Source organism: Poecilia reticulata, chromosome 11 (assembly GCF_904066995.2).
Source record: "Poecilia reticulata chromosome 11, P_reticulata-male-v2, whole genome shotgun sequence".
In the NCBI taxonomy this organism is placed as follows: domain Eukaryota; kingdom Metazoa; phylum Chordata; class Actinopteri; order Cyprinodontiformes; family Poeciliidae; genus Poecilia; species Poecilia reticulata.
This window is the reverse complement of record NC_088840.1, coordinates 21,289,489-21,314,807: the sequence shown is the minus strand read 5'-3', so window position 1 is coordinate 21,314,807 and position 25,319 is coordinate 21,289,489. Positions and strand designations below refer to the sequence as shown.

General features: G+C 36.6%; 1 protein-coding gene and 3 long non-coding RNA genes across 7 annotated transcripts in view; 2 read left to right on the top strand and 2 right to left on the bottom strand.

The window, feature by feature from the left end:
• samd12 (sterile alpha motif domain containing 12) overlaps positions 1-25,319 on the top strand; it is a 145,494-nt gene that overhangs the window by 3,390 nt on the left and 116,785 nt on the right. For all 4 annotated transcript variants that reach the window (XM_008422740.3, XM_081612365.1, XM_017307287.2 and 1 more), the window contains exon 2: positions 23,170-23,378. In XM_008422740.3, coding sequence (XP_008420962.2) covers positions 23,170-23,378 — 209 coding nt within the window. The remainder of the gene's footprint in view (positions 1-23,169; positions 23,379-25,319) is intronic.
• LOC145553853 (uncharacterized) lies at positions 9,174-11,523 on the top strand. Its single transcript, XR_014089894.1, has 2 exons — positions 9,174-9,937; positions 10,626-11,523. It is a non-coding gene; the product is annotated as an uncharacterized LOC145553853 (long non-coding RNA).
• Positions 10,997-13,299, bottom strand: LOC145553854 (uncharacterized). The gene is made up of 2 exons (XR_014089895.1): positions 12,789-13,299; positions 10,997-11,742 (listed from the first exon to the last, which is right to left on the bottom strand). It is a non-coding gene; the product is annotated as an uncharacterized LOC145553854 (long non-coding RNA).
• Positions 23,118-23,752, bottom strand: LOC145553629 (uncharacterized). The gene is made up of 2 exons (XR_014089687.1): positions 23,501-23,752; positions 23,118-23,400 (listed from the first exon to the last, which is right to left on the bottom strand). It is a non-coding gene; the product is annotated as an uncharacterized LOC145553629 (long non-coding RNA).

Sequence of the window (25,319 nt, the reverse complement as noted above, 5' to 3'; positions counted from 1 at the left end):
GGAGGAGCTCTGTGCGCTACATGTAAAACATAATTTCAGGAAAAGATGAACATAACGGTCAAATACGGAGATGGTTGCGTTATAGTCTGGCAAAAAAAAACAAGATTTTGGAGTTGCTTAGTCAAAGTCTGTACTTAAATCCTATTGGAATGTCATATTGGGGCTGGACGATATGGCTGAAAAATATTTTGCAATAAAACATTTCATATCGGTGGATATCAATAATTGTCAATATCTATAATTAATTTGTTTTTGTTTAAAATATATAAATTACTGTTGAACTGGTTCCTGTTTTATCAACAGTTTTCTCTCCATGCTGACGTTCTTTATTTTTAAGCAGTTACAACGTCCAGTGGAGAAACCTTAAACAGCTGCAACGCAAGTTACTCTACAGGTTGTTGCTAGGTAACCATAGAATGAGTGAGTTGCTAGGTAACCAAAGAATGAGTGAGTTGATTCCACCAACTTTGTTTAGTTAGCCGTGACACGTTGAGCGGCTAAAGCCTTTCCTTTCTGTCCTATATCTCCCAGAATGCTTTATGGTTCTGGATATATTGAATATTCTATCAGGCGTATTATTTATTGCTATTGATCATGTGTGTATCATCATGTGATTTGTTGTTCGGGCTTAGAATGTACCTTAAATGGGCTAAAACTCGTCAACGTGGCTGAATTAAAACAATTCTGCATAAAAACGTTAGCTGCAGACTCATGTTTTTGCTATTGTTTTTTATATATTAAAACGAGTTTGATATAAAACATTTAAGTTTGACCAAGAAAAAGCAAAAACAGTGGGAATATTTAAAGGGCCAAACATTTATACTAGTACTGTTATGAGACAGATTGCTGTAAGTGTTTTGCATTTAGTTTTTGTGTCACTTTAACTGGCGTTCCTCATAATGTTTACGAGGTTTCTGGGTGATTGCTGGTGTGTAAAAGCCAGCTGATGTCCATCTGGCTTGGTTGCTATATTTGCTCTAACTGGTGAAAACATGCAGCAGAAATGACTGTTCAGCTACAAGCAGCGTTTCTGGAGGTTCATGGTTTCGGGTCAGGATGCCACTGTGGGCCACAAACCACCAGCAGGGGGTCTGGAGTTGGTCTTCAATGGGTTAAATGAGCTCTGGGGGAAAGAAACCATGGCTTATTGCCTTAATTTGCCTGGATTAGTCATGGATTAGCTGGACTTTTTGCGTATTTATCTTACTAACATTTGACGTATGAAGTAACAAATCTATACTGGTTTTATTTGGTGTGATGTGAACTTAAAGCTTTATTATTATATGTTGCGGTTTTACTGTAATAATGATACAAGTGAAGATAAAAACTAGTTATTACTACTCTTTAGGTAACTATAGCTGTTGGCAAACAAAGAAAAACCAGCCTATTTGTAATGCGCACAGTGGAAAAAGTAGTAAAATGAACAAAAACGACAATACAGACTGCTTTTTTGTGACAATGATAAATCAAAATTCTTTTCATGATACGAAATTTATCACAATAAATGATCAACGATACCATAAATATCCACCACTGGATGTAAATGAGATTGTCAAGGGCTAGATCATTAGCTGAACTTTAATTTTTCTGTATTTTTTGGAAGAAACTGGAAATATTTGATCTTCTTTATGATAGCAGAAGTACAACAAGATTAGATCCCAGCATACTGACACACAGAACTTTATAACAATTGTTCAAAATCAACAAACTTATATTTACGCTCTTTATCGACCTTTTATTTTATTTCCTAGGAGGAAGTGAGATTCCTTCGGGTAACTCGCATCTCCTACACCTTGCTTACTGCTTGAGTAAGGAAAAAGATTTTACCTTCAAATTAAAAGCTTACTTATCAAAATAAAAGCATCAAATTGAGGTTTGTGCACAAAATCAACATTTCATGTGTCTTTTATTAATAAATTTCATCCAGACTAATTGGAAATAGGCCTGTCAAGAAAACAAATTATCCCAGAAGTTACTTGGATAAATTACACTATTGTTGTTTTGGGACGGTATAATAATACAAGAACACCCTAGAAAATATGAATTAGTTTTAATGTCTAATGGACTTTTAACATTGGAACCGGAAGATATTTTAAATATCCAGAATAAATAAGCAAACCAACAGAAACGACAACAAACAAAATGAGTTGTGAAGTTTGGCTATTTGAGACCAAAACTGAAAACTTTCGTCCTTCAGTCTTTGGTAGAAAGAGAAAAACAAATCATACAAATGGAAACTGACAGTTTTAATGTATCATGCATTTCATTTAATTGGTTTGACACTTAGTTTCCACATGTTGTAAAATATTGAGGTATTCTCTATATATTTTGGTCTTTTTAGAGCGAAATCCAGGATTTTAACAACATTTTAGTAGTGAAGTGTTAATTGTTCCATTTTTCCCCTCCCTTTACAGAAACCTGCGGATTAGTTGTATTTATATTTAACCTGCTGTTTCACAGAGCGCAGTAGACATAACACTCGCGCTTTGTGCTTAGATTTGCTCTTTCTTTCTTCCTGACAGAAGAATAATATCCTCTGGGTGGAACAAAGCGGAACAAGAACATCACTATTTTAAGAAGTGATGTTTGGAGAAAAAAGGCGCACCGCTCTCCTGCATCACTGTTTTCCATCTGTGCTGTACTAATGACCTGTGCAAAGCAGAATATGGGTCGTCTACTAAATCATTTAGAACCTGAGATGACAAAAACCTGTGTGAGAAAACAGAGGTCTAGGAAGACCTGCTCCCTGTGTGGGCTTTACTTTGGAAGACGCTTCATCACCATTCAGCATCGTGTTCAGCAAATTCTGGCAATGAAGGCTGGAAAATGTGTGCATTGCTTTTTCTCTGCTTTATAGCCAGTCAGCAGATTATTTGAATTTCACTCCGGAGGTTTAATCAGTCAGAAATGATGTGAAGGTTGATCCTATCTGCTGCTGTATCTGCTGCTGCTGCGTAATGAGTAATCGCATTATGACCAAACTGGAATTCGCTTATGTTTTGCTTCAAAGCTGAAGCGATTAATCGTGATTAATCAGCTAATTTAGTAATCAAATAATCGTTAATTGGCGTATACAAACTCAAAAAAGGAAATGAAAAAAATCACACTCAAGGCTTTAATTATGCCAAATTTGTACAAAAAATATATAAAATTTGCATCTAAGAAACATTTGTCTGTAAATATGTTGTACTCAAAGTGGCGTAGCTTTCTTCTTCACCTGGTTCAAATTCTGTAAAAAAAAAAAGAAAAAAGAAAGAAAATCTCATATAAAACATTTTCCCAGCCAATTATTGATCAGTAAACCAAAAAATACTTTCTAATCCTACACTGTATTGATGCTGTCAGGCAGAAAGAGTTTAGCATAAAGTTATTGTTAAGTTTTTTTAGCTGCAGATACGTCCTTTGGTACAAATGATTAATCGTGCGTTAAAGAAATGCCATATTATTGCTATTTAACAATAAAATATTGATTTTCTGATTTTAAAAAGAAAGTTATTTATCTTCATTCTTTTAATGTTTATGATATTGTAAGAAAAAGTCAAATGAAAAATCTGCAGAATGTGAAATTTTTTCTATCTGATTAATCTTTGAATAAAATAATTGATATTTGTCGCTGTAATTAAAAGTGTTCTTGATCCAGTTTTATAGCTGGACAAATAATAAATCCTCTGAAAATAACCAGGCACTGTGCAGAAAACAAATGGAAAAATATAAATAATGAAGGAAAACTCTGGATATTTGCTCTGCTTTACCTGTGGATCCGTTTCTTCTATGCATCACGTTATTCACCTGAACAGATTCTGTTGAATAATTCAACCTTAAGTTTCTGCGCAGATGGAGGAGCTTTCCCAAAATAGCTGACAAAGTCGTAACCTAGTGACCAAAGTTAAATTTAGCAGTGCCAGACTGACGCCGAGCCGAGCCGGATCTGATGCGTTTTTCTGTGACTATAATGGAGAAATAAGTGGCCGGCGAAGGAAACTGGTTCTGCATTCCTGCTTTGAGTTTATGTAGAGACGTTATTCAAGAAGTTAAAGGAGGAAGGGACCAAAGAACGTCCAGTTTAATTAATTTATTTCAGAAAATAATGGACCTTTTTGATGCAAACATTATTTTTTTCGCTTAAATCGTTGTCACTTATATCTTGTCTGATCTTCATTCATTAAAAATAACGTTTAGATTCTTATCAAAGTAAAGGTGAATATTAAAAAAGGAGTTTTTATGCTTCCATAAGCTTTAATTTTGTATATTTTCACACAAACTTCAGTTTTTGTTATTGCCACTGAAGAAGATTTGAAAGTTTTTGCTTTTCCTCAAAGGTTTCTAGTAACTATAATCTGAAAAGTGTGGTGTATATTTTGTGATGGCTCTAATCTTTTAAACAAAATGCAATCCAGCCAGTTACTTCAACAAGTCATTTAATTAATCTAATTAGTAAACAGTCCTCAGTATAAACCTGTCACTGCAAAAATACAACATTTTACCAAGTATTTTTTTAGTTTCTACAGCAAATTTCTTAGCCAGATTGAAATGAGACAAAGCTGATTTACAAGTAACTTCTCAGCAAGATATAGCAGCTCGTTTTAAGTAAATGGTTCCTTAATTTTGATGGAAAACTTGCAGATTATTTCACTTATAAAAAAGGAAAATGTTTTAAGTTTATTAATCTGCCAGTGGAACTAAGTTTTTCATCAAAATTAAGCAATTACTGACTTAAAACAAGCTGCTACACCTTCATGAACAGTTACTTTTAAATCAGTTGTGTCTCATTTCAAGTGTACTAAGATATTTGCTCTAGAATCTAAACAAAAATATTTGCCAAGATTTTGCAGTGTATTGAAACAAGCCTGCTGTGTTTATAGATCAGTTTTCTGGATCTCGCATCCGCCCTCGGATATATTTCTGATTTATTCAACCCTTGTGGCAAATTAATCATGGCTTATTGTCTTTTTGAGTAAGAAAGACGTGTGGAGTGAGTAATATCTAACCGTGATGAAGACACATGTGCCTTCGCCTTGATCAGAGTCGGATCTGGATGTCATTTCCAGTCAGCAGTGTTTACCCCCGTGGCGGAAGTTGTTCCCTTCGATTTGTCCGTCTCTCCTCCCTCAGACGCCCTGGCCTGTTCACAAAGCGCACATCAGCCTCCATAATGGAGGCGCGGGGTCAGATTTAGTAGAATGAACATGTTTGTTTGAACCACAGATGAAGGATTACACCTGGCTGGGATTAATCCAGAGCCGCGCTGACAGCAGGTCGTCATTCCGATCTAATTCAAGGGAAATGGGATTAAGATGAGGAACGTGTCGTCGCAGGGCGGCGTTGTGTAATCATTCTCCTGCAGGGGAACCTACAGCCATCTTTCAAATTCTGCACTGAAGCTGCTGCTGCTGCCTGCTTTTCAGAGAGAAAATATAATGTGCAAATATCTGTCCATCTCGCAGCAGATATGCAGGAGCGAGACTTTCTTCTTTTCCATCCATCTGAGAGAGGTTCAGTCATTACCATTAAACTGGATCCGTCTCTGGCCGGAGGGCTTCTGCTGCCTCGGCTTGCGTCACTTTCTCAGACTGTTTGCTCACTTGGAAGAAATCCAGGAGAAGGAAAAAGCAACAAGGTCGACTCAGAGCTGCTGAGGATCCTCTCTGTGCTGGTTTATTATTTTAGAGTCAGCAGTAATGGCAGCAATAGCTTGAAGTTGCTGTTTTTTGTGTGTAATGAAAAGTACATATTCTCAAAGACAATCTTAATTTCTAATGAGCATCTAACACTGGAACTGGGTGACATTTTAAACACCCAGAGTAAATAAACAAATCAACCAAAACGACAACTAAAAAGGAGATAATTGACACCAATGCACCAGACTGCACCAATTGACACATTAAATGTTAAAGTTCATGACAGGACAAGTTAGTAAAAAACTAACAAATTCAGTCAATTTTTTGCTCCACTGGATGATTTTTCACTCCGACTTCAACTTCACATACTTTTGCACCAAAATTACCTCCATGTGAGTCATTTTTAAACGTTCCAAAATGTTGAATAGTTTCATTTTCACTAGCTGAGTTTCGATTACAAATGTGCACATAACTTTGATATTGTGCAACTGTTGAAAAGACACAATTTCTCAATTGCAGCGTTTCCATTAAGTAAGAAACGCAATTAAAATCACAATAAGTTTATGCAATAAGTTCTTGCAAAACTCCTCCTCCTTCCACTTCCTGTCTTCGTCAATTCTGTCAGTAGTAACATCTGGTTGTTGTTCATTCGACTCGTTTGAGGCAAAAATGTGTGTCTATTTCAGTTTTGCTTAAATTTTGATACGGCCGAAAAACCACCTCATCTTAGCATATTATGTTTTATTGAAAAAATATGAGTTTTTAAAAAATTTATTGTATTGAACAAACAAAATTCCACAATTATGGTGTTTCCATTAATCAAAATCACACGTGAATGAGTTTGCTCACACAATAAGTCATTAACTTTGATAAGTCATGTACTTTTGCACCAAAAATACTTACAAAATGAGTCTGTATTAAATGTCCCAAAGTGTTTGAAGGTTTCATTTTCACTTTGTACTGCAACATCTGACCCCTGTTGTATTTTAATGCAATATGAAAATGGCTGACAGTGTGGGTCCTTGTCTGGAGAGGGCAGAACAGAATCTACCGCATCCTATAGCTTTATTGACCTTTTGTGTAATATATGAGGAGCAGGGAAATGAAACCCGTGGGAGAGGCCGGATTTTTGCTGAATGTTCTAGTCGGTCGTTTTTTATTTCACCCCTGTAAAGCACACCCCCTCTGCTCTCTCAATTGAGGACTTTTGTTGTGTGTTTTTTTTGTTTTTTTCACTGAATATTTGGCTCCCTGTTGTGCCAAGAGCAGAAAGTTGGCGGTGCGTCAGCTCTGCTCCCTGATGACCAAGCAGCTCTCTGCCTCCCGTTCTGCTGACTGATTGAAGCTGCAGATATGACACAGTTTGTGTGCCGCTGATTACACATCGGGCACAGATGGATGGAGCCGGCGTCGGGTGAAGATGGCCGCTTTTGGCACGGCCGAGACTTCGATTCATCTGACATCTGCGCCGGGAGAAATGGATGGACACTTTAGACCCATTAACAAAGCGGTGATGCAAAAATGTTCATCATTTCCTGTTTTAGTGCGACAACAAAAAATGTAAGGAGTGCGGTAAGAATGAGCGAAATATACGTTTGGACCGATAGAAATTTGGCCTACGGTAGAGATCTGTAGTCTACCAGCTAACTGCGATAATGATTGTTGATGATGGAAGCAGCGTGGCGGAGAGCGCAAGGGAAGAGCTTGTTAAAAAACAGCTAAAAAAAACAAATTATCTGGACTGGATGTGGGTTTAACCTCCCACGGTCTTGGCGCGGCGCTCAGGAGAAGCGCAGCAGATGTCACGGTCAGACAGCGGGGAATTGAGGGGTTAAAACGCAGGCGGGATTGGTGTGTCCCCCGCAGACACCCCGCGGGGTGTGTCCCCACAGCTCCATGAGTCTGATGAACCACGTCTCCTAACCCTCGCTTGATGCTCAGGAGGAGCGCGGCAGATGTCACGGTCAGACAGCGAGGAAGTGCTGTGGGGCAGGATGATGGTCTTTCTGAAACCACAAAAGGAAAACCTCTTTAAAAAAAGAAGCGCTTAGTAATTTGTTTTACCACCTTATCATACTGACATAAAAATTTTATGTTTCCAAGTTATATTTCTTTAAGTGTACAAAGCTGCAAGTCTATTAATTTTGCACAAAGCTGCATTTTTTAAAATAAACGCAGAATAACATGTTTTCACTTGTCTTTGTTTATTTTTCCATAATTTTATATCTTTAAACTTTATTACCTGTACAGTAAAGAGATTGGACTTCTTCCCGTATTCATCTGGATCCAGATGCTGTGTCGGTTTGGGGTGTTTGAGCAGATTTTTTGCATCCTGGTTCATGTTATAGAAATTTATCTGGGATTTAGCTGCAGATACGTTTAGCTTCTAAAGTTTGAAGCAACAGAAAATGAAAACAATGAAATCAGAAACTTCCCTCTTTACCTGGATTAGTAACTTTCCTGCTGCTCAAATGGAGGATCTTTGTCACCTTTATAAAATAATAATAGCTTTTACTCAGGTCTAAATTAAGACGATCTATTTTTGTAATCCTTTGACTTTCCCTTTGAAGCACTAACAGCTTTATGCTGCAGATACGTGCTTCACTGCGAGCCAAAAGAACATCTTTCTGCCTTTCCACTGTAAACTGGGTCATTGCTTCACTTTTCCTACCAACTCTTCCTCACTCAGACATTTTCCAGCCTTTCTAGCTTCATATTCAACTTTTTTCTTTTCATCTAATGTTTTTCTTTTGCTCCCCACGCCCTTTTTGTTCCTTATCCTCCCTCAGTCTCCGCTCTTCAGAGAGTGAAAGCGAAGAACATCTGCGACTGCTTGACACAGAACCAACCAGTCAAAGCTGATCGAGCCCCGGAGTTACAAACGCCGCAGCGTGAAGAAGTTCGAGCGCGGTTAACTTTTGAATGGATGTCGTAACTCGATTCTTTAGTTTGAAAATGAAACATCCGTCTCATTTCGTTTATACGTTTATAGGCATTGCTGTATGGAGAGCCATTTCAGCCAAAATTAAATAAATAAATAAATGGGTGAAATAAATAAAAAATGAGTAAAATAAATCAAAAAATGAAGAAAATGAGTGAAATAAATAAATAATTTGTTAAATAAATAATTTAGCTTTTTCATTAACCCATTTTTTCATTTATTTATTTTCATATTATCAATTTCTCAATTTCCCTTTTTCATTAATCTATTTTTCATTTACCCACTTTTCATTAATCTATTTTTCATTTAACCATTTTTTAATTTAGCTTTTCATTAACCCCATTTTTCATTTCTTTATTTTTGATATTATCAATTTCCCAATTTCTCTTTTTCATTAATCTATTTTTTATTTATCCCTTTATCCATTTACCCATTTTTCATTAATCTATTTTTCATTTATCCTCTTTTCAATTTACATTTTTTATTAACCTAATTTTTTCATTTATTCATTTTTCAGATTATCAATTTCTCTTTTACATTTATCTATTTTTCATTAATCTATTTTTCATTTGTCCATTTTTTAAATTTATGCCTTTATCTATTTACCAATTTTTCATTAATCTATTTTTTAATTTAAACATTTTTTGATTTCCTTTTTCCTTTAACCCGATTTTCTATTTCCCAGTTTCATTAATCAATTTATCATATATCCCTTTTTTATTTACCCAATTTTCTTTTATCTATTTTTCATTCAACATTTGTTTGAAAAATCTTTACTTTTCCCATTTTCCAATTCCCCTTATTTATTTAGTATTTCCTTATTTTCTTATTTATCACATTCTATTTCCCCGCAAAACTTAGGAAAAAAATAAATGCAAATGAGGAGAGGCACATCATCAGGCTACAACTTCCCCAATTGGTTGGTTAACGTCACTCCCATACTTTGCTTCAAGAAAGATGGCGACCTACTAACGAGTTATCAATAAGCTGAAGCTCATTAACTTCATTAGAAAATCGTGTTATTACTCCTGACTTTAGTTCTCGTGTGGCCGCTCAGACAGAACGTGTTTCAGTTGGCGGCTCTCATGGACTCAGAGCTTCACGGTCGGGAGTTTTTATAGTTTGAACGAAGCGGCCGCTGAAGTTGGCTTACGATTGAAGGTTCGGGACACCTTCGTAGCTACCAGCTGTGATCCAACTATAAGGAGCAACTTTACTGTACATCGTAAGTGAACTGCAATATCCAGAGGCAGCTCTACGGACCATCGGGCTGAAAGAATGAGAGTGGAGAGCCTTGGAGATCTGCGTCGGAGGCCATCTTTCAGACATGCACCGCTGCTGTCCGTCCAGGATCCTCCGGTTGCCCAGACGTTGCACGGTAAGCTACTAACGCTGATGTTTGTTTTCCAACTACAGTCATATTTAATCAATAGGGCTCAATTACGATCGCGGGAGGGTTTGAGTTGATCTCGGCAATAGGTGACAAACTGAACGCCTCCAGGATGTTGAGACCAGCACGTCCTCTGATCCAATACATCTTATTAAGGATAAAATCAACAAAACGTGTTCAAATTAATGGCCCAACAGGTTGATTAAAGACAGTAAAAAGGTAGGAGAGGTTTAGAGTCGATCGCCTTGTTTTACCTTTGTAAACAGACAACCTGAATACAGTGACCTTTAGTGAGGGTACAGAATGGAGAATGGATAAAAGCTGAACTCCTGCTACAATCTTTGCCTCTCTTGGTTACATCCCTGAGGTGTGCCAAGTGTGGCCCACATGCATATGCACTGTTGAAAATGAGAAGCTGACATTCACAAATGACATTGAAATAAATTCTAGTCCAACTTCTGGTTTGTTGCGATTCCTCTGGATCCTGTTGGAGGAAAAATATCCCAACTTCACAAGATGTGGCTTTAACCTAAATCCTGTCAGTCTGAAGCTTCTCATATTTAGGTCATCAAACCAAAGTTCAGATCTACCATAACTGGTTCCATCGCCACCAGGTCAAAAGTACAGCTTTTTGGCGCAGCACATTCATTAATGTTTCCATCATGTATGTTTTCAGATGCAGACCATCCTGCAGGCCTCTGGTCTCAGTGTTTCCCTTCAGACTCCCAGTGGGCTCACAGCTTCAGGATGACCAGAGACCTTCACCTTTCTGGAGCAGGAACACTCGGCCAAATGCACTGGTGACACATTCATTTAAAAAAAATTGTCTGTTCTTATACCATTGATATGCATTAACCGTTTGTATTTTACCGTTTTGAATAAACAAACTGATTATTATGAAATCTGTGTTCCTTCTAATATGTGAAGTTCTAATTTAATCAAATCTCATGTTTTCACGTCCCAGAGACAATAAAATGATCGTTTGTTTGTGGCTTAAAGTAAACGAAACAATCTTAATAGAACAAAGCTACAAAAATAGAATACAGATTGAAAGTTTTGGACCCGTTTTATTTTTTGGTTTCATTACACTGAAGATTCTTCAACATGAAGCTAAACAGTGAGTGGAGTACCTTGTATGTACGACAACGTAGAAATGAACAAACATGACATATTGGGTTCTTAATAGCAACCCTAGCAGTTATTTTACACAGCTTGGTTTATTGAATAATGATTGTGTTCATTTACGGACGCCTTCAATTGGAAATCTGCAATCTGAAGTATCAATGAAATAGTTTAACCAGTCAGTCCTCAGGTCGTCTGCCCTGCATGTTTCAGGCCTCAGTAAATGTCTGATGGATGAGCTAATGCTATCGTTTGTATCAGGGGCTCTGGAACAAACACTTTAAAATGTTAATGTCCTGTATAACAGAGTGATATAGACAAATGTTTTCATCTCACTGTGTCATTTCCACTCTATAGCTGAAGTTCATCACATTTCTGGATGTTCTGTGTTTCAGTTAAATTGAAGTTAGCAGGTTTTTAATCAGGCCACAACACCCTGTGTGTGTTGGGTTTAAGAAAAGAGGCTGCTCTGTTGAGCACCAGCATTCATTTTTCCTCTGATGTTTGGGTGAACTCTTCTCTGTGGAGGTCGGCCGTCTCTCTGGTTCTTCCTGAAGGAGATCCATCAGGAGTTCTGGTGCTGCTCACAGTGCAGACGGTTCTCCTCACTGTTCGCCGTGTCAGCCCTGGTCCCTCTCAGCCAGGATCTCCAGTCATTCTGTTCCTTCACCCTTGAATAAACATAACAGAATATGTTCTGGGTGTTATGATTCATTTGTTAATTGAAACAATGTTTAGTATCAAAATAAGATTAATTTATTTCCTTAACAGTTCCTTCTCCTGTTCCCTCAGAAGGGCAGAGTTTAGGAGTGACTAATTACATTTACTTAAATATAGTTGAGTAACTTTTTGAAACTCAAATGAACTTTTAGGAATACTCTTACTATGCTGAACTTTTTACTTTTACTCAAGTCATTTTATTATGAGGCATCACTATTATTTAAACTAATTTTTCATTTTGTCTTTAAAATACCAAAATTTCCACTGAACTTAATATTTTGGGCCTTCTAATTGTGTAATTTTTTTTAGATATGAAATAATTGATAACTTGATCAGTTACTCAGTACTGATCAACTTTTTACCAAATGCTTCTTTACTCTTGTTTAATTTCTTATTCAGCTACGATTTACTTTGAGTAAAAACATGTTGAAGTGCTACTGTTATTCCTGGAGGATAAATTGTGGGTCCTCTGTCCACCTCTAAGGAACAGTAACCACATGTTGAGGCACACGTTGACCAAAAACAGGGAAACTAAGGTGGGCAAGTTATACATACAAAGAAATACTTAAATTAATAGTCATATTTACTTTATATGCATGTGGGCCACACTTGGCACACCTCAGGGATGTAACCAAGAGAGGCAAAGATTGTAGCAGGAGTTCAGCTTTTATCCATTCTCCATTCTGTACCCTCACTAAAGGTCACTGTATTCAGGTTTTCTGTTTACAAAGGTAAAACAAGGCGATCGACTCTAAACCTCTCCTACCTTTTTACTGTCTTTAATCAACCTGTTGGGCCATTAATTTGAACACGTTTTGTTGATTTTATCCTTAATAAGATGTATTGGATCAGAGGACGTGCTGGTCTCAACATCCTGGAGACGTTCAGTTTGTCACCTATTGCCGAGATCAACTCAAAACCTCCCGCGATCGTAATTGAGCCCTATTGATTAAATATGACTGTAGTTGGAAAACAAACATCAGCGTTAGTAGCTTACCGTGCAACGTCTGGGCAACCGGAGGATCCTGGACGGACAGCAGCGGTGCATGTCTGAAAGATGGCCTCCGATGCAGATCTCCAAGGCTCTCCACTCTCATTCTTTCAGCCCGATGCTCCATAGAGCTGCCTCTGGATATTGCAGTTCACTTACGATGTACAGTAAAGTTGCTCCTTATAGTTGGATCACAGCTGGTAGCTACGAAGGTGTCCCGAACCTTCAATCGTAAGCCAACTTCAGCGGCCGCTTCGTTCAAACTATAAAAACTCCCGACGGTGAAGCTCTGAGTCCATGAGAGCCGCCAACTGAAACACGTTCTGTCTGAGCGGCCACACGAGAACTAAAGTCAGGAGTAATAACACTATTTTCTAATGAAGTTAATGAGCTTCAGCTTATTGATAACCCGTTAGTAGGTCGCCATCTTTCTTGAAGCAAAGTATGGGTGTGACGCTAACCAACCAATTGGGGAAGTTGTAGCCTGATGACGTGCCTCTCCTCATTTGCATTTATTTTTTTCTAAGTTTTGCAAGGAAATAGAATGTGATAAATAAGAAAATAAGGAAATACTAAATAAATAAGGGAAATTGGAAAATGGGAAAAGTAAAAATTTTTCAAACGAATGTTGAATGAAAATAGATAAAAGAAAATTGGGTAAATAAAAAGGGATATATGATAAATTGATTAATGAAACTGGGAAATAGAAAATCGGGTTAAAGGAAAAAGGAAATCAAAAATGTTTAAATTAAAAATAGATTAATGAAAAATGGGTATATAGATGAAGGGATAGATAAAAAATGGACAAATGATAAATAGATTAATGAAAATTAGATTAATGAAAAAGAGAAATAGAGAAATTGATAATCTGAAAAATAAATAAATGAAAAAATTGGGTTAGTAAAAAAGGGAAATTGAAAAGAGGTTAATTGAAAAATAAATTAATGAAAAAAGGGTAAAAGGAAAAAGGGATAAATAAAAAATAGATTAATGAAAAGAGAAATTGGGAAATTGATAATATCAAAAATAAAGAAATGAAAAATGGGGTTAATGAAAAAGCTAAATTAAAAAATGGTTAAATGAAAAATAGATTAATGAAAAGTGGGTAAATGAAAAATAGATTAATGAAAAAGGGAAATTGAGAAATTGATAATATGAAAAATAAATAAATGAAAAAATGGGTTAATGAAAAAGCTAAATTATTTATTTAACAAATTATTTATTTATTTCACTCATTTTCTTCATTTTTTGATTTATTTTACTCATTTTTTATTTATTTCACCCATTTATTTATTTATTTAATTTTGGCTGAAATGGCTCTCCATATTGCTGTAGTTTTCCTTTAGACTTTAAAAAGTCTACATTTATGTATCTAAAATTAAGGCCTTAAAACGTCTTAAATTCACACACAATAAAGTAAGTTGGCCTTAAATATGTCAATCACAAGTCTTAAATTTTATCATGTCACTTTCCTAAAATAATGACCTAAGTAAAAAAGTGATTTTGGCAAAAAATAAAGAAAAAAGAAAAACACCAGCTCTTTCTTTGAAATAGAGGTTTTAGATCATAAAAAAACATTTTTAGCAAAAAAAAAAAGTTATTTTAGGAGTTATGTAGTTTTTTTTTTTCTTGCAGGAATTTTCTCAGACAAAAGTTTGACTCACCCGCAGATATAATCATTGCATTCTGTGACTCGAGGTGGTAGCTGCTAACACTAGTTAGCTGCTAATATGAGCGACTATCCAGCTTTTTTGCATCCATCATGGCTAAAGTGAAAGTTTATCGCCTGTTGGATGGACGTTTGTTTTTTTTCCCATTTGTTCACTTCTGTTACGATGCTGCGTTCATCGTGTGCTAAAAAGTTTAACACTACATATAAAATATGTGATTTTATTTTATACATTTCAGTTGTGATTCAGCTCTTAAATTTCTTAAAGAGGTCTTAAAAAGCGTTACGGTTTCTGCTAGTTTTACCAGCACATTTGAGTTCTTAAAGCTGCAGTATTATGTGTTTTCCAGCCTCTTAGTCCCATTTTATGATCAAGTAACTATTATAACTTCAGTTACAAAAAAAATCTGATATGACTTGAAAGAAATTTTACTTCCTAATTTAACGCCTTCAAATTGGGCATCTGTCTCTTTAAAAATTTCAGCTCTTAATGAAACTCCATCTTCAGGAAGTCATCACATTACTCCTCTATTAACCATTCCAAAGCTTTTTTTTTTTTTTTTTTTTTTTACCAGTGTTTCACTGAGAAGCAGCTCCTATAATGAGCTCAGCAGATATTCCACCAGGTGTTTGCTAATTGCTGCTGGCTAGTCTGAAGGAGCTGAGTGGGGCAGGGCTGCTCTGAAACAAACAGTTGCCACAAAGGTTCAGGGTAATTTCTGTGAAATTGATTCCTTAAAACTAGCTTAGTTCACAAACCACATTTCTTAAATGTAGTTTTTATTTTGTGCCTTTTTGATGAAATTTTGAACAAAATTTATATTTTCCATTTAGACATTTTCCTTCCGACTCAGATGCTGCAAATTTTGACCTGAATTGATGCCCTACAGCCGTTACTTTCATATCAAAGGTTTGATTCAAGCTCAGTTTATGCAGCTCAGTTTAATATTTATGCCTTGTTGCTCCCACTTTGTAAATCAGACTCTAATCATTTGCATAAAGCAGTTTGAACCTCTGATTTAAGTAACTAATTGGACACAAGTGTTGAAGCTGAACTCTGCTTTATTCGATGACTGCATGAGTGGTGACCCACTGAATGAGAGTCACATGAGAGCACTCCACCTCCAAATTGCAGAGGCGGGTCATGAATTTTAATGTTGCACAAACAGCCTTTAAAGGCAGCGATGGAAAAAGAGAAAATTGTCCCACTTTCTTCAGCATTTTAAAGCTTTTTCAAGATGAGCTTCTGTCTAAAGGACAAAGAACATGGACCTGCAATCTTTATAATTTGAAGAACAATTTTTCTCTCAATCCAGACGACAAAACAAACTCATTAGAGGTGTAAATGTCACGAAAAGGCATCTTATGCTTTTAGAAAAATATTTACTTTTGTGAATTTGCAGTAGCGTTTAAATAACCTCCATTCTATCTCTCTTTTTGGGATTGGAAATAAAATGAACATAACGTTTTGCAAACAGAATAGATTGTTTTTTTTCTTCTGTGGAATGCAAAGTGATGCTTAGTGATACAAAAAACTGATCTAAGCAGGAAAAAGTCGTAGTAATATGTCTTTATTCTTGAAATATTGCAACTTTATTCTCATTATTTCAACTCTATTTTTGTACAACTTATTTTGACTTTATTCTCAAAATATTTTGACTTTATCCTCCTAATATTATAACTTAATTCTTGAAATATGACTATCATAACTTCATTTTCATATTGACTATATGAATATTTATTCATCAATATTTTTCCCTCAAAATATTGACTATTTTATTACATTATTCTTCTTATTTTGACTTTATTTTCATAATACTTGAAAATTTTGTCTTAATCAAATTGTTTTCATTTTATTCTCGTAGTGTGACTTTATTCTCTCATTATTTTGACTTTATTCTCTGACAAGTTTATTCCTGTAATGTTGTTTTTTCCTTAGTGTGTCCCTAACACTCCATCATTCACTCTGAAGGCCACGCTTCCTCTGAAAAATCTGTAAAACATTTTATTTTCTGTGAGCGAGTTCAGATCTGCTGAGTTTGCCAACATCCTCAGATCAAACTGGGTGAGAATTAGCGCCGCATATATTTGATGGGGTGAAGTTGTGAATAATCAGACCCCGTCTCTGCGGGTGTGTGCAGATTTGTGTTTGTTTTAAGACGTGGAGACGGAAAACAGATGGAGGAAACTCAGCGGTTCAATCAACACGTTTGCACCTCAGCTGATTAGCTCACTGTTTCTCTTTTTTTCTCCGCCCAGCTGCGAGACGGAAACCGGTCTCCAAATCCGCGCTGAATATTTTGGAAGACGTGCAGCTGTGCAGATGACTCAGCTGTCAGAGTCGCTGCTCGTCCATCTCCTTAAATCCCAGAGAGTCTCTAACACGCACAGCTGCTCGCTTTGGTTTCCTCTCTTCTTGGCTTTTCTTCAGAGTCAGAACTCATTTCGGTTCCCTGAGAGTTTATTCTTGTTAGAGAGAGAGAGATCACTTTGAACCTGACTTCACTTTTGATTATGGATCTTCTTCTGGTTTCGCTTTGAACCGGTTCCTGCTGTGCAAGGCTGGAAGCGTCCAGGAGGAACGGAGGCTGAAATCTGCCGTCGCCCTGGTTCTGTTGTCTCCTTTCATCTGGGTTTGGACCCATTAAGGCAGCCAGAGTTCACAGGGAAAGCTGGCTGCGTGTGAAGTTCTGACTCCGTCCTGAAATTCAGGAATATTTACTGAGATTTCTGTTACAGAATTAAAACTGAAATTTAACAGGAAATGGAAATTTGGATAAATAAGAGAAAAAATTTTCCTGGATTTAATTTATCTGGATTTTCTGGATTCAAAACATTTCTGTTCAATCATCCGTCCGTTCGTTCAATCATCCATCCGTCCGTTCGTTCAATCATCCATCTGTCCGTCCGTTCAATCATCCATCCGTCCGTTCGTTCAATCATCCATCCATCCGTCCGTTCAATCATCCATCCGTCCGTTCGTTCAATCATCCATCCATCCGTCCGTTCAATCATCCATCCATCCGTCTGTCCGTTCAATCATCCATCCATCCATCCGTCTGTCCGTTCAATCATCCATCCATCCGTCTGTCCGTTCAATCATCCATCCGTCTGTCCGTCCGTTCGTTCAATCATCCATCCGTTCAGTCATCCATCCATCCATCCATCCATCCATCCGTACGTTCAATCATCCATCCGTCCGTCCGTTCAATCGTCCAATCGTCCGACTGTCCGTTCAGTCGTCTGTTCAGTCGTCCAGCCAGCCAGCCAAAATTTTATAAAATTTTTAATATATAATTCTGTGTACACCGTATTAGAATGCAACATAAAACATGATATATTAGTCATAATAAAATGCTTATAATTCTTTTATGTAGACTTTGCTTAGAAACATCTTTGCGGGTAAAAAAGCTGAACTTGTTTCCCCCAGAATCTTCATCCTCCTCATCATCAGCTCAGTGATTTCTTTTCTCTGAGCCGGACTCTTTGCCACATTAACTGAATAAAACCTGCTCTAACACCTGCTTTCATTCGACTTTTTAGTGCAGTGGGAAAGTTTTTAATCAGTATTTAGTCACGCGTCGGAGAACTCTGTAATTGTGGAGGTAATGATGGGATTAGGCTCCCGGTTGCTCGATAAGACGAAAACACTCGGCTGCTCGTTTTCACTGTTTCACTGCTGGCACCGAAAAACTATTCAGCCGGTCAGTTTTACTTTGAAACGGGGTTAGAAACAATGATTTTGGTGTTAAAACGCTTATTGATGGGTTTTATTTTGTAAAACTTTCATAAAAATTTATAATAATAAATATTAAAAAGCCTTTCATGTCTAATTAAGCCAATTTAACAGCCAATAATTGAGATATCTGCCTATAAAGTGATAGTTTTGCTCATTCTGGGAGTCATTTTTTAAGGACTTGCCAATAATTTAAGCAGTTATTATATTATAAGCTCATAAGACTGAACTATATTGTAGTTATCAGACTGTCAGACATATTTAACAGTAATTGATTAATTGAACTGAATTAAGAGTCACCTGAGACATTGAATAAAACTTTTTTTTATTACCAGATTGCTCAAAACTGGAAAAAAATATTTTTTTATGTTCCGTTATTACTTTATGGGCTTCAGTTGTTATATTTAAATTATTTTGAGGTAATATTATAAAATTTTCGCTCAAACACTTATTTTTTTTAGCATTATTTTACATTATTACTCAATATCGTTTAAAAGGCTCATTTTGTTTCATAATAGAATAATTGACTATTCTGATCATTAGGAGAAGTTAATTGTGTTCGTCAGAAAAACAGCTGGAGGAGGAAAAAATCCCTTTGTGGAAACTGTTTTTATTATTATTAATTTATATAGATCTGAATTTAAGTCTTAGCGGTTCATGTCCAGTATATGTGTGGTCTGCAGAGATGTTCCCTCTTCCTGTACAAATGAAACAAAATAATCAATAAAACTGAAACACATATAGACCTGATTACAGGATGTTTACGGCTTTAGGATATAATTAACAATCAAACTTAATGGCATTTCACCAGTTTGTGCAGTTTTCAATTAAATTTGTTTATGAAATCTAATATTTTACTTCTAAAAATAGCATAGATGCAACATATTAAACATTCAAACCTACATTTTTTGCCTGAAAATGTAAGATTTAAATCCATGTATTCTCATAATTTACTCCACATAAACTGGAGTTACTGTTGGTGTTGACTTTTCTGATTTGATACCAGTTGCTTGTAGACACAGTAATGAAAAAACGATTCAGTTCTTCTCATTTAGTTCTGGATTCTGACATTTTCCCAGCTTCGTTCACTTCCTGTTTCTGTAAATTTCACGGATTAGAAGAAAAGGTGGAGAATGAAGGCAGACGTGATGCGTTCACAGCGCATGTCGGCAAGAACAGAGGGAATGTAATCGTGCTATTTATAGCAACTGTTGCTGTTTAAAAGACATTTCTCCATCCTCTCCTCCGCCAGCCGCCCACCCTTCTTTTCCTTCTTTTCTTTTTGCCTAAAACGATGAAAATAGCGCTGCAGATGTCCTTCCTCTCCCCCCAGCTCCCCTTCTTATCATCTCGTCATCCGTCTGTCTCCGCGGTCGGCTCATTGCATTGTTCAGACCCTCTTAGCAGAGGATGTATAATTCATCCCTCCTCCACTGCGAGGTTGCACACCAGTCATGAATTGAGTCGGTGGGGGGGAGGAAGGAGGGATGGAGGAGAGAGGGAACAAGGAGCCAATGAGAGGAAGCGGCGCTTCGTGCCAAGCATCTCAAGTCGGGTTTGTTTGAGACTCCACCGTCTCATGGAGGCTCTGCAGAGCGTCTACTTCCGTTTTTATTTGTTGGCAACAAAAACAGAATAAATGACATCATGATAAACGGTATTCAGACTCGCTTAGTGATGATTTCTGCATAATTAGGAACTTGCTGTTTCAGAAACATCAATTCTTCCACTTCAAGAGTGAAAAATGAAACGTAACTTTATAGGCTGGTGCTGGTGGAGAAGACGATGAAACGCTGGAAAGTCTAAAGCTTCTTTCGCCTTTTGAGTCTAAAGGTGGAAAAAATGCGTGAAAGAAAAGTCAAATTTTTGCTGTTTTACACAAAAATAACATGAAAAATTAGTGATGCACCACTTCCGATATCGATATCTGAGTTTTAGTATCGACTGAAACCGGGCCGGTTTCAAACACAAAAACAGTGCTGAACCAACTCTTATTTTTGTTTTTAAAAACAGACATAAATGTACTCAATTCCAAATTTATTTTAAAACTCTGCACCAGTACAGCACATTTAAAAACACCAATAACTAATATTGTTATTGAGGATATGTAAAATATATTTTCCAACATGTTTACTTGACTTTGCTTAAGATGTACAGGTTGGAGAAATACTTTATCGAAAGTTATATATTTAAATTTTATGTTTGAATTGTCATCATTTCTCTTTCTAGACCTCTAATTAGGCTTGTCGCAAAAAGTAATAAATCGTTTAATCGCATGATAAATTAAAACAAACTCAATAATTTCCATTTGCATGATTTGTTGCTTTCGCTCTGTACCAAAAGCTGGATGATAAAAGTCTTCTGTCTGGAGCTTTGTTCTCAATTATCCTTCTTTTGAAGGATATTTTTGATTACAGAGAGTAAATAATTAAATTTGAATGTGTTCTTACTTAAAAATGGTCTCAAAATAACGATAGTCGTTTATCAGAATAACTTCTTGGATGATTTATCGGCCAGTAAAATTTGTTGCCATCGCGACAGGCCTGGCTCTAATGTTCATCCAGAAACTGCCTGCTGGCAGAACTGCTGATATTTTTAATTAAAAAGTGATTCAGCAGATTTCAGAGTGTTTGTGCTTAGGGGAGCAGAGCGGACCACCCAGAGTGGATCCGACTCTCCAGCTCCTCGTACAAACTACAGCTGCTGTAGTTTGATCTAAATTGTGTCAGACTTGCTGCAGCAGACTGAAATCCCTCTCAGATTCTTTGTTTTCTTCGGCTCACTGCTTTGTGTTTGACCAGCGCAGAGCCGGAATATTATCAGCTTTATAAACCCAGAGATTACCACGCGCTTAGGAACATTTTACTGTTCATATTTGATATATAATCTTATGATTCACTGAACAAATTCAATGTTCTAATTTCATGCACACACTCTTCTTGGCTTGTTCGGTGAAGCAGAAGGTGCAGCAGCTCCTCTGACCTTTGACCCGCAGATGCAGCAGGAACTGAAGCAGCCTTCAGGTGTGATGAAAAGGATTTTTTTTTTTTTTTTTGCCTCCTGCTTTCTCATAAATAACCTGCCAGCGCTTTCAGAACAAGCGGGCAGGTTGCATGATGACAAATGGTCTGTTTGAGTCAGACGTAACAAGTCACACTGCTGGCTGTCGGTTCTGTGTTCGCCTCGCCGCCTGATGGAACTAAAATAGTGCTTTGGCCTCACACTTCATAGAGACCCAGGACTAAAAATAAATACTCCAAAGAGAAACGGGGAAAATAATGGAAGTTTACATAAAACATGATTCAAACAATCTCCAGATATTTTTCCTGTTCTTTATCAAGCAATGAATCTTTTGTGTTTAAGAACCATTCTTTAACTGTTGTTGAACGATAAGTATTTGAGATTAAAAAAAAAAAAAACTTGTTTTGAGACCATTTTCATGTAATGTATAATGGCATAATAATGCAAGAACACATTAAAGATCAATAAATTCTAATGAATATTTAATACATTTTAAATATCCAAAATAAAGACACAAAACAACAGGAACAACTAATGAAGTGAATTATGAAGTCTCTGTAAACAAAAATGTTCTTCAACAAAAGCACAAAGCACCAAAGACTTTTGCTCATTCAGTTTTTGGTAGAAAAAGAGAAGGCAAAGAGATGCATCATTCAAATGGAAATTGAGTTTTAATTTATAATGCAGTTAATTATTGCTTATTGTGACATGATACAAAAACTTGATACAATATTACAAGTACTCAAACGCATTCATATTACTGTGAGCTTTTAGAAAACACACCAGGTTCTTTGTCATAAAGATAAAAAAAATTGTATTTGACCAACTTCAGCACACACTCTGGGACATTCCCCAGCATCTTGTTTTTTAAAGAAATGTATTGCTTTTTAAATTGTTTATTTTTTAATGTTTCACCAAACTGAGGTCGCTCAGATGAAAATCAACAACACGTAAGATAATGACAGCTCATACCAGCTCCATAGAACCCCATTTTAAAATGTAACTGTAGGAGAAAAATATGATTTAAAATGTTGTATTTTTGATCTTCATTCTTGAATAGTTTTAAAATGTTCAGTTCTATTTCAAAACTTTTCTTAGCTTTTCTTTTTGCTTTGTAATCTGTAATCTGAGTTTTAAATATTCCATGAGTTTGCCACTTTTCATTAAATAAAATGATCTGAACTATCTCTGCCAAAAACTCTCACCATAACAGATTGTTCCAGTAATTATTGTGATAAAACATATTGTTTTTTGACACAATTTTCAAGTAATATATTGATAATGGCATAATAATGCAAGTTTGTCCTCTCAAACATCAATAAACTTTAATTGTAGAAAAAAAAGACTCAACAATGGAACTGGAAGATATTGTAAATATCCAAAACAAAACACAGCAACCATTCATTCATTCATTCATTCATTTTCTTTACACCCTTGTCCCTTAGTGGGGTCGGGAGGGTGAGAGGCAGGGTTCACCTTGCGCCAGTTTGTCGTAGAAAACACAGCAACCAGAAATGGTAAATAAAACAAAAAATTAAAACCACACACAACAGAAACCATTTTAAAAAATGGATAATAGTGTCTCTGTAAACACAATTGCCCTTAAAACTATTGATCAGAATGGAAATAATTGACTTAAATTTAATTTAAAATGCGATTAATTGCCTATTGTGACGTGCTTATGGACCATTCTCTATTTCTCACCATCTGCTGCCATCTAGTGGACATCCGGGTGTTTCAATGTGAAATAATTTGAAAACAGTCATTACTCAGACTCAGTGCTTGTACTTGTCATTTTTTAATTTTTAAAAACTTTTCTGTCATACTCATCCTCTCACATTGTTGCAAATTAACCATATTATACATACAGCTTCGGTTAAGCTTTTTGGTTTCAGGAGAAAATGTCGACTTTTTGCTCCCTCTTGGTTTATTTTTTTTCCTTCATGTTCCAACCCGTCCAGCTGTTCACTGCAACCTGAGCCAAAATGGCATCAACCACCAGCTGCGTCCCGAGGACATGACTTCTCAGCTGGAGGAGGACGAGGAGTTGGTGGACGCCGAGGCCGTCCTGCTGGACGACGACAGCCCGAGTTACCCGGACCTCCGCCGGCCTTCGTACCACCGCCGCTCCCCGCCACACCGCTCCGTGTCTGAGTCCGAGCTGACCCGGGTAAGACATTTGTGTTTCTTGTCTGTTTTACGGGTGTAAACGATTAGTTGACTTACAATTAAGTACTTTATTAGATTCAGATTAGTTAAAATGATTCGATTAGCTAGTAACGTCCGTTAGACCTGTTAGCGTTGTCGTTTGGCCGCCATCCAGCAGTGGGCGCCACTGGTCGTTCTCAAGCCGAGCCGTTGATAAAGAAACAAAGATGGCCGAGATGATACCACAAGTAGAAGGGAAAACAGTCCGAAGAGAGTCCGGTTTGAGATGCAAAATGCACTTTATGCGGTTTTGTTTTGAAATTAAAAGATTCGGCAAGACCCTTAAGTTTCACTTTATTCAGCCGAGCTTCATGGCGGAACAGCGTCAACGTTTTATTTTAAAAATTACTGACGTGCTACAAAGGCGAGGATGTGGTAGCAGAAAAGCGAACGGGATGATGCAAATAAATTGTAACATGACAGAAAAAAGCCATGATCATAATAAGCAGTATTGATTTTAGATTTAGAATATTGTAGTGAAGCAAAGTTTTAACATTAATTTAAGAGACCACAGACTGTATTTCTCATTTACAGAAATATTACATAATTAATATTTCTGTACCCTTAGCATCTTAGGAGGCTCCTGTCTTTATATTTTATAAATATGTCTAAGTTTAATCAAAATTCTCTGTTTATTCAGTCAGTGTTAAGTCTTAAAATTCAGTACTATAAGAAAATGTAGCCCTTCATGTTATGGAAAGACAGACACCCTCCTTGATGCAAGATGGATAAAAAAAATGTCTGCCTGTCAAGTAATTGTTAGTTGATGGATCATAGAAATAAACTTTAGACCAACTCATACTTTGATAACTTGCATCCCTAGTTTGTGTTCAAACAACTTCAGTAATGGTCTCTATTGATCACTGGATCTGAAACCATTGTTTAAGTCACAGCTCTGACTCTGAATAAACCAGGAAAGGACAATAAAAGCCTGTTTTGCAAGTCTATGAGCTGTTGCTCCATGTATAGATGTGCTATCAGGAACACACAGTGATCCTTTACTTCATCTCCAGTAATAGAGTGATGCTGGGATGGAGGCAGGAGCGGCTGCTTCTCATGCACAGACACATGCTCATGTTCCCCTTTCTTTGAGTGAAACATCTGGTAATCAGCTGTCAGTCTGAGCGAGTGGAAGCACTTAGAGTGAGAAAAGGGCTTGGTGTAAATCCTGGATGAGCCACTTAAAAACCAGACGGAGCCTCTGATTCGTTTAAAACACAAGGTGCGCTTCCTTTTCAGGAACGTATTTGCGCAGAACAAAAATAGTTGTCTTTCTCTGCTGGTACTGGAGTAAAACCAGATTATATGGGTAGAAAACCAGATTATATGAGTAGAAATTCCCCTATAAAACTGGTACTGGTAGACATGTTGTACTTTGAATTGTCAAAGCAGAGCTTTAAGGATTATTTAATGTCATCACTGGTAATATACTGTAACTTTAAGAAGAGTCAATTTTCTCTGTCAACGTTCTTGCAGAGTCTGGCTGACTGATAAACAACATGGAGGGGGAAACTTTGCGGCTTCAGTCTGTTTTTCTTGTGCTTCTCATATGAAAACATTGGAAACCTGTAGCTACACTAAGAACAAATAAACATGTTTTAGATTGAACATACACTGCAAGACTTTCCTATATACTTTGAAATAGAGAGGCAGCTTATAATATTCAATTATAATGGTTAATTTATTTCAGCAGTTAAGAAGTTTAAACTTGTGATGGAGTTCAATTCTTTTAGAATTAATTTTGATTATGGTTGGCTCTCAATAAAAACATAAGAATTAAATTATTCAGACAATTGGAAAGTTGTAGAAGACAAACTAAAACAGGTTTTATGGCTTCTGTATTGACAATTGCCCGGTAAAAAACAAAAAAGATCTGTGTACGAGGATATTGATACAAAAAATG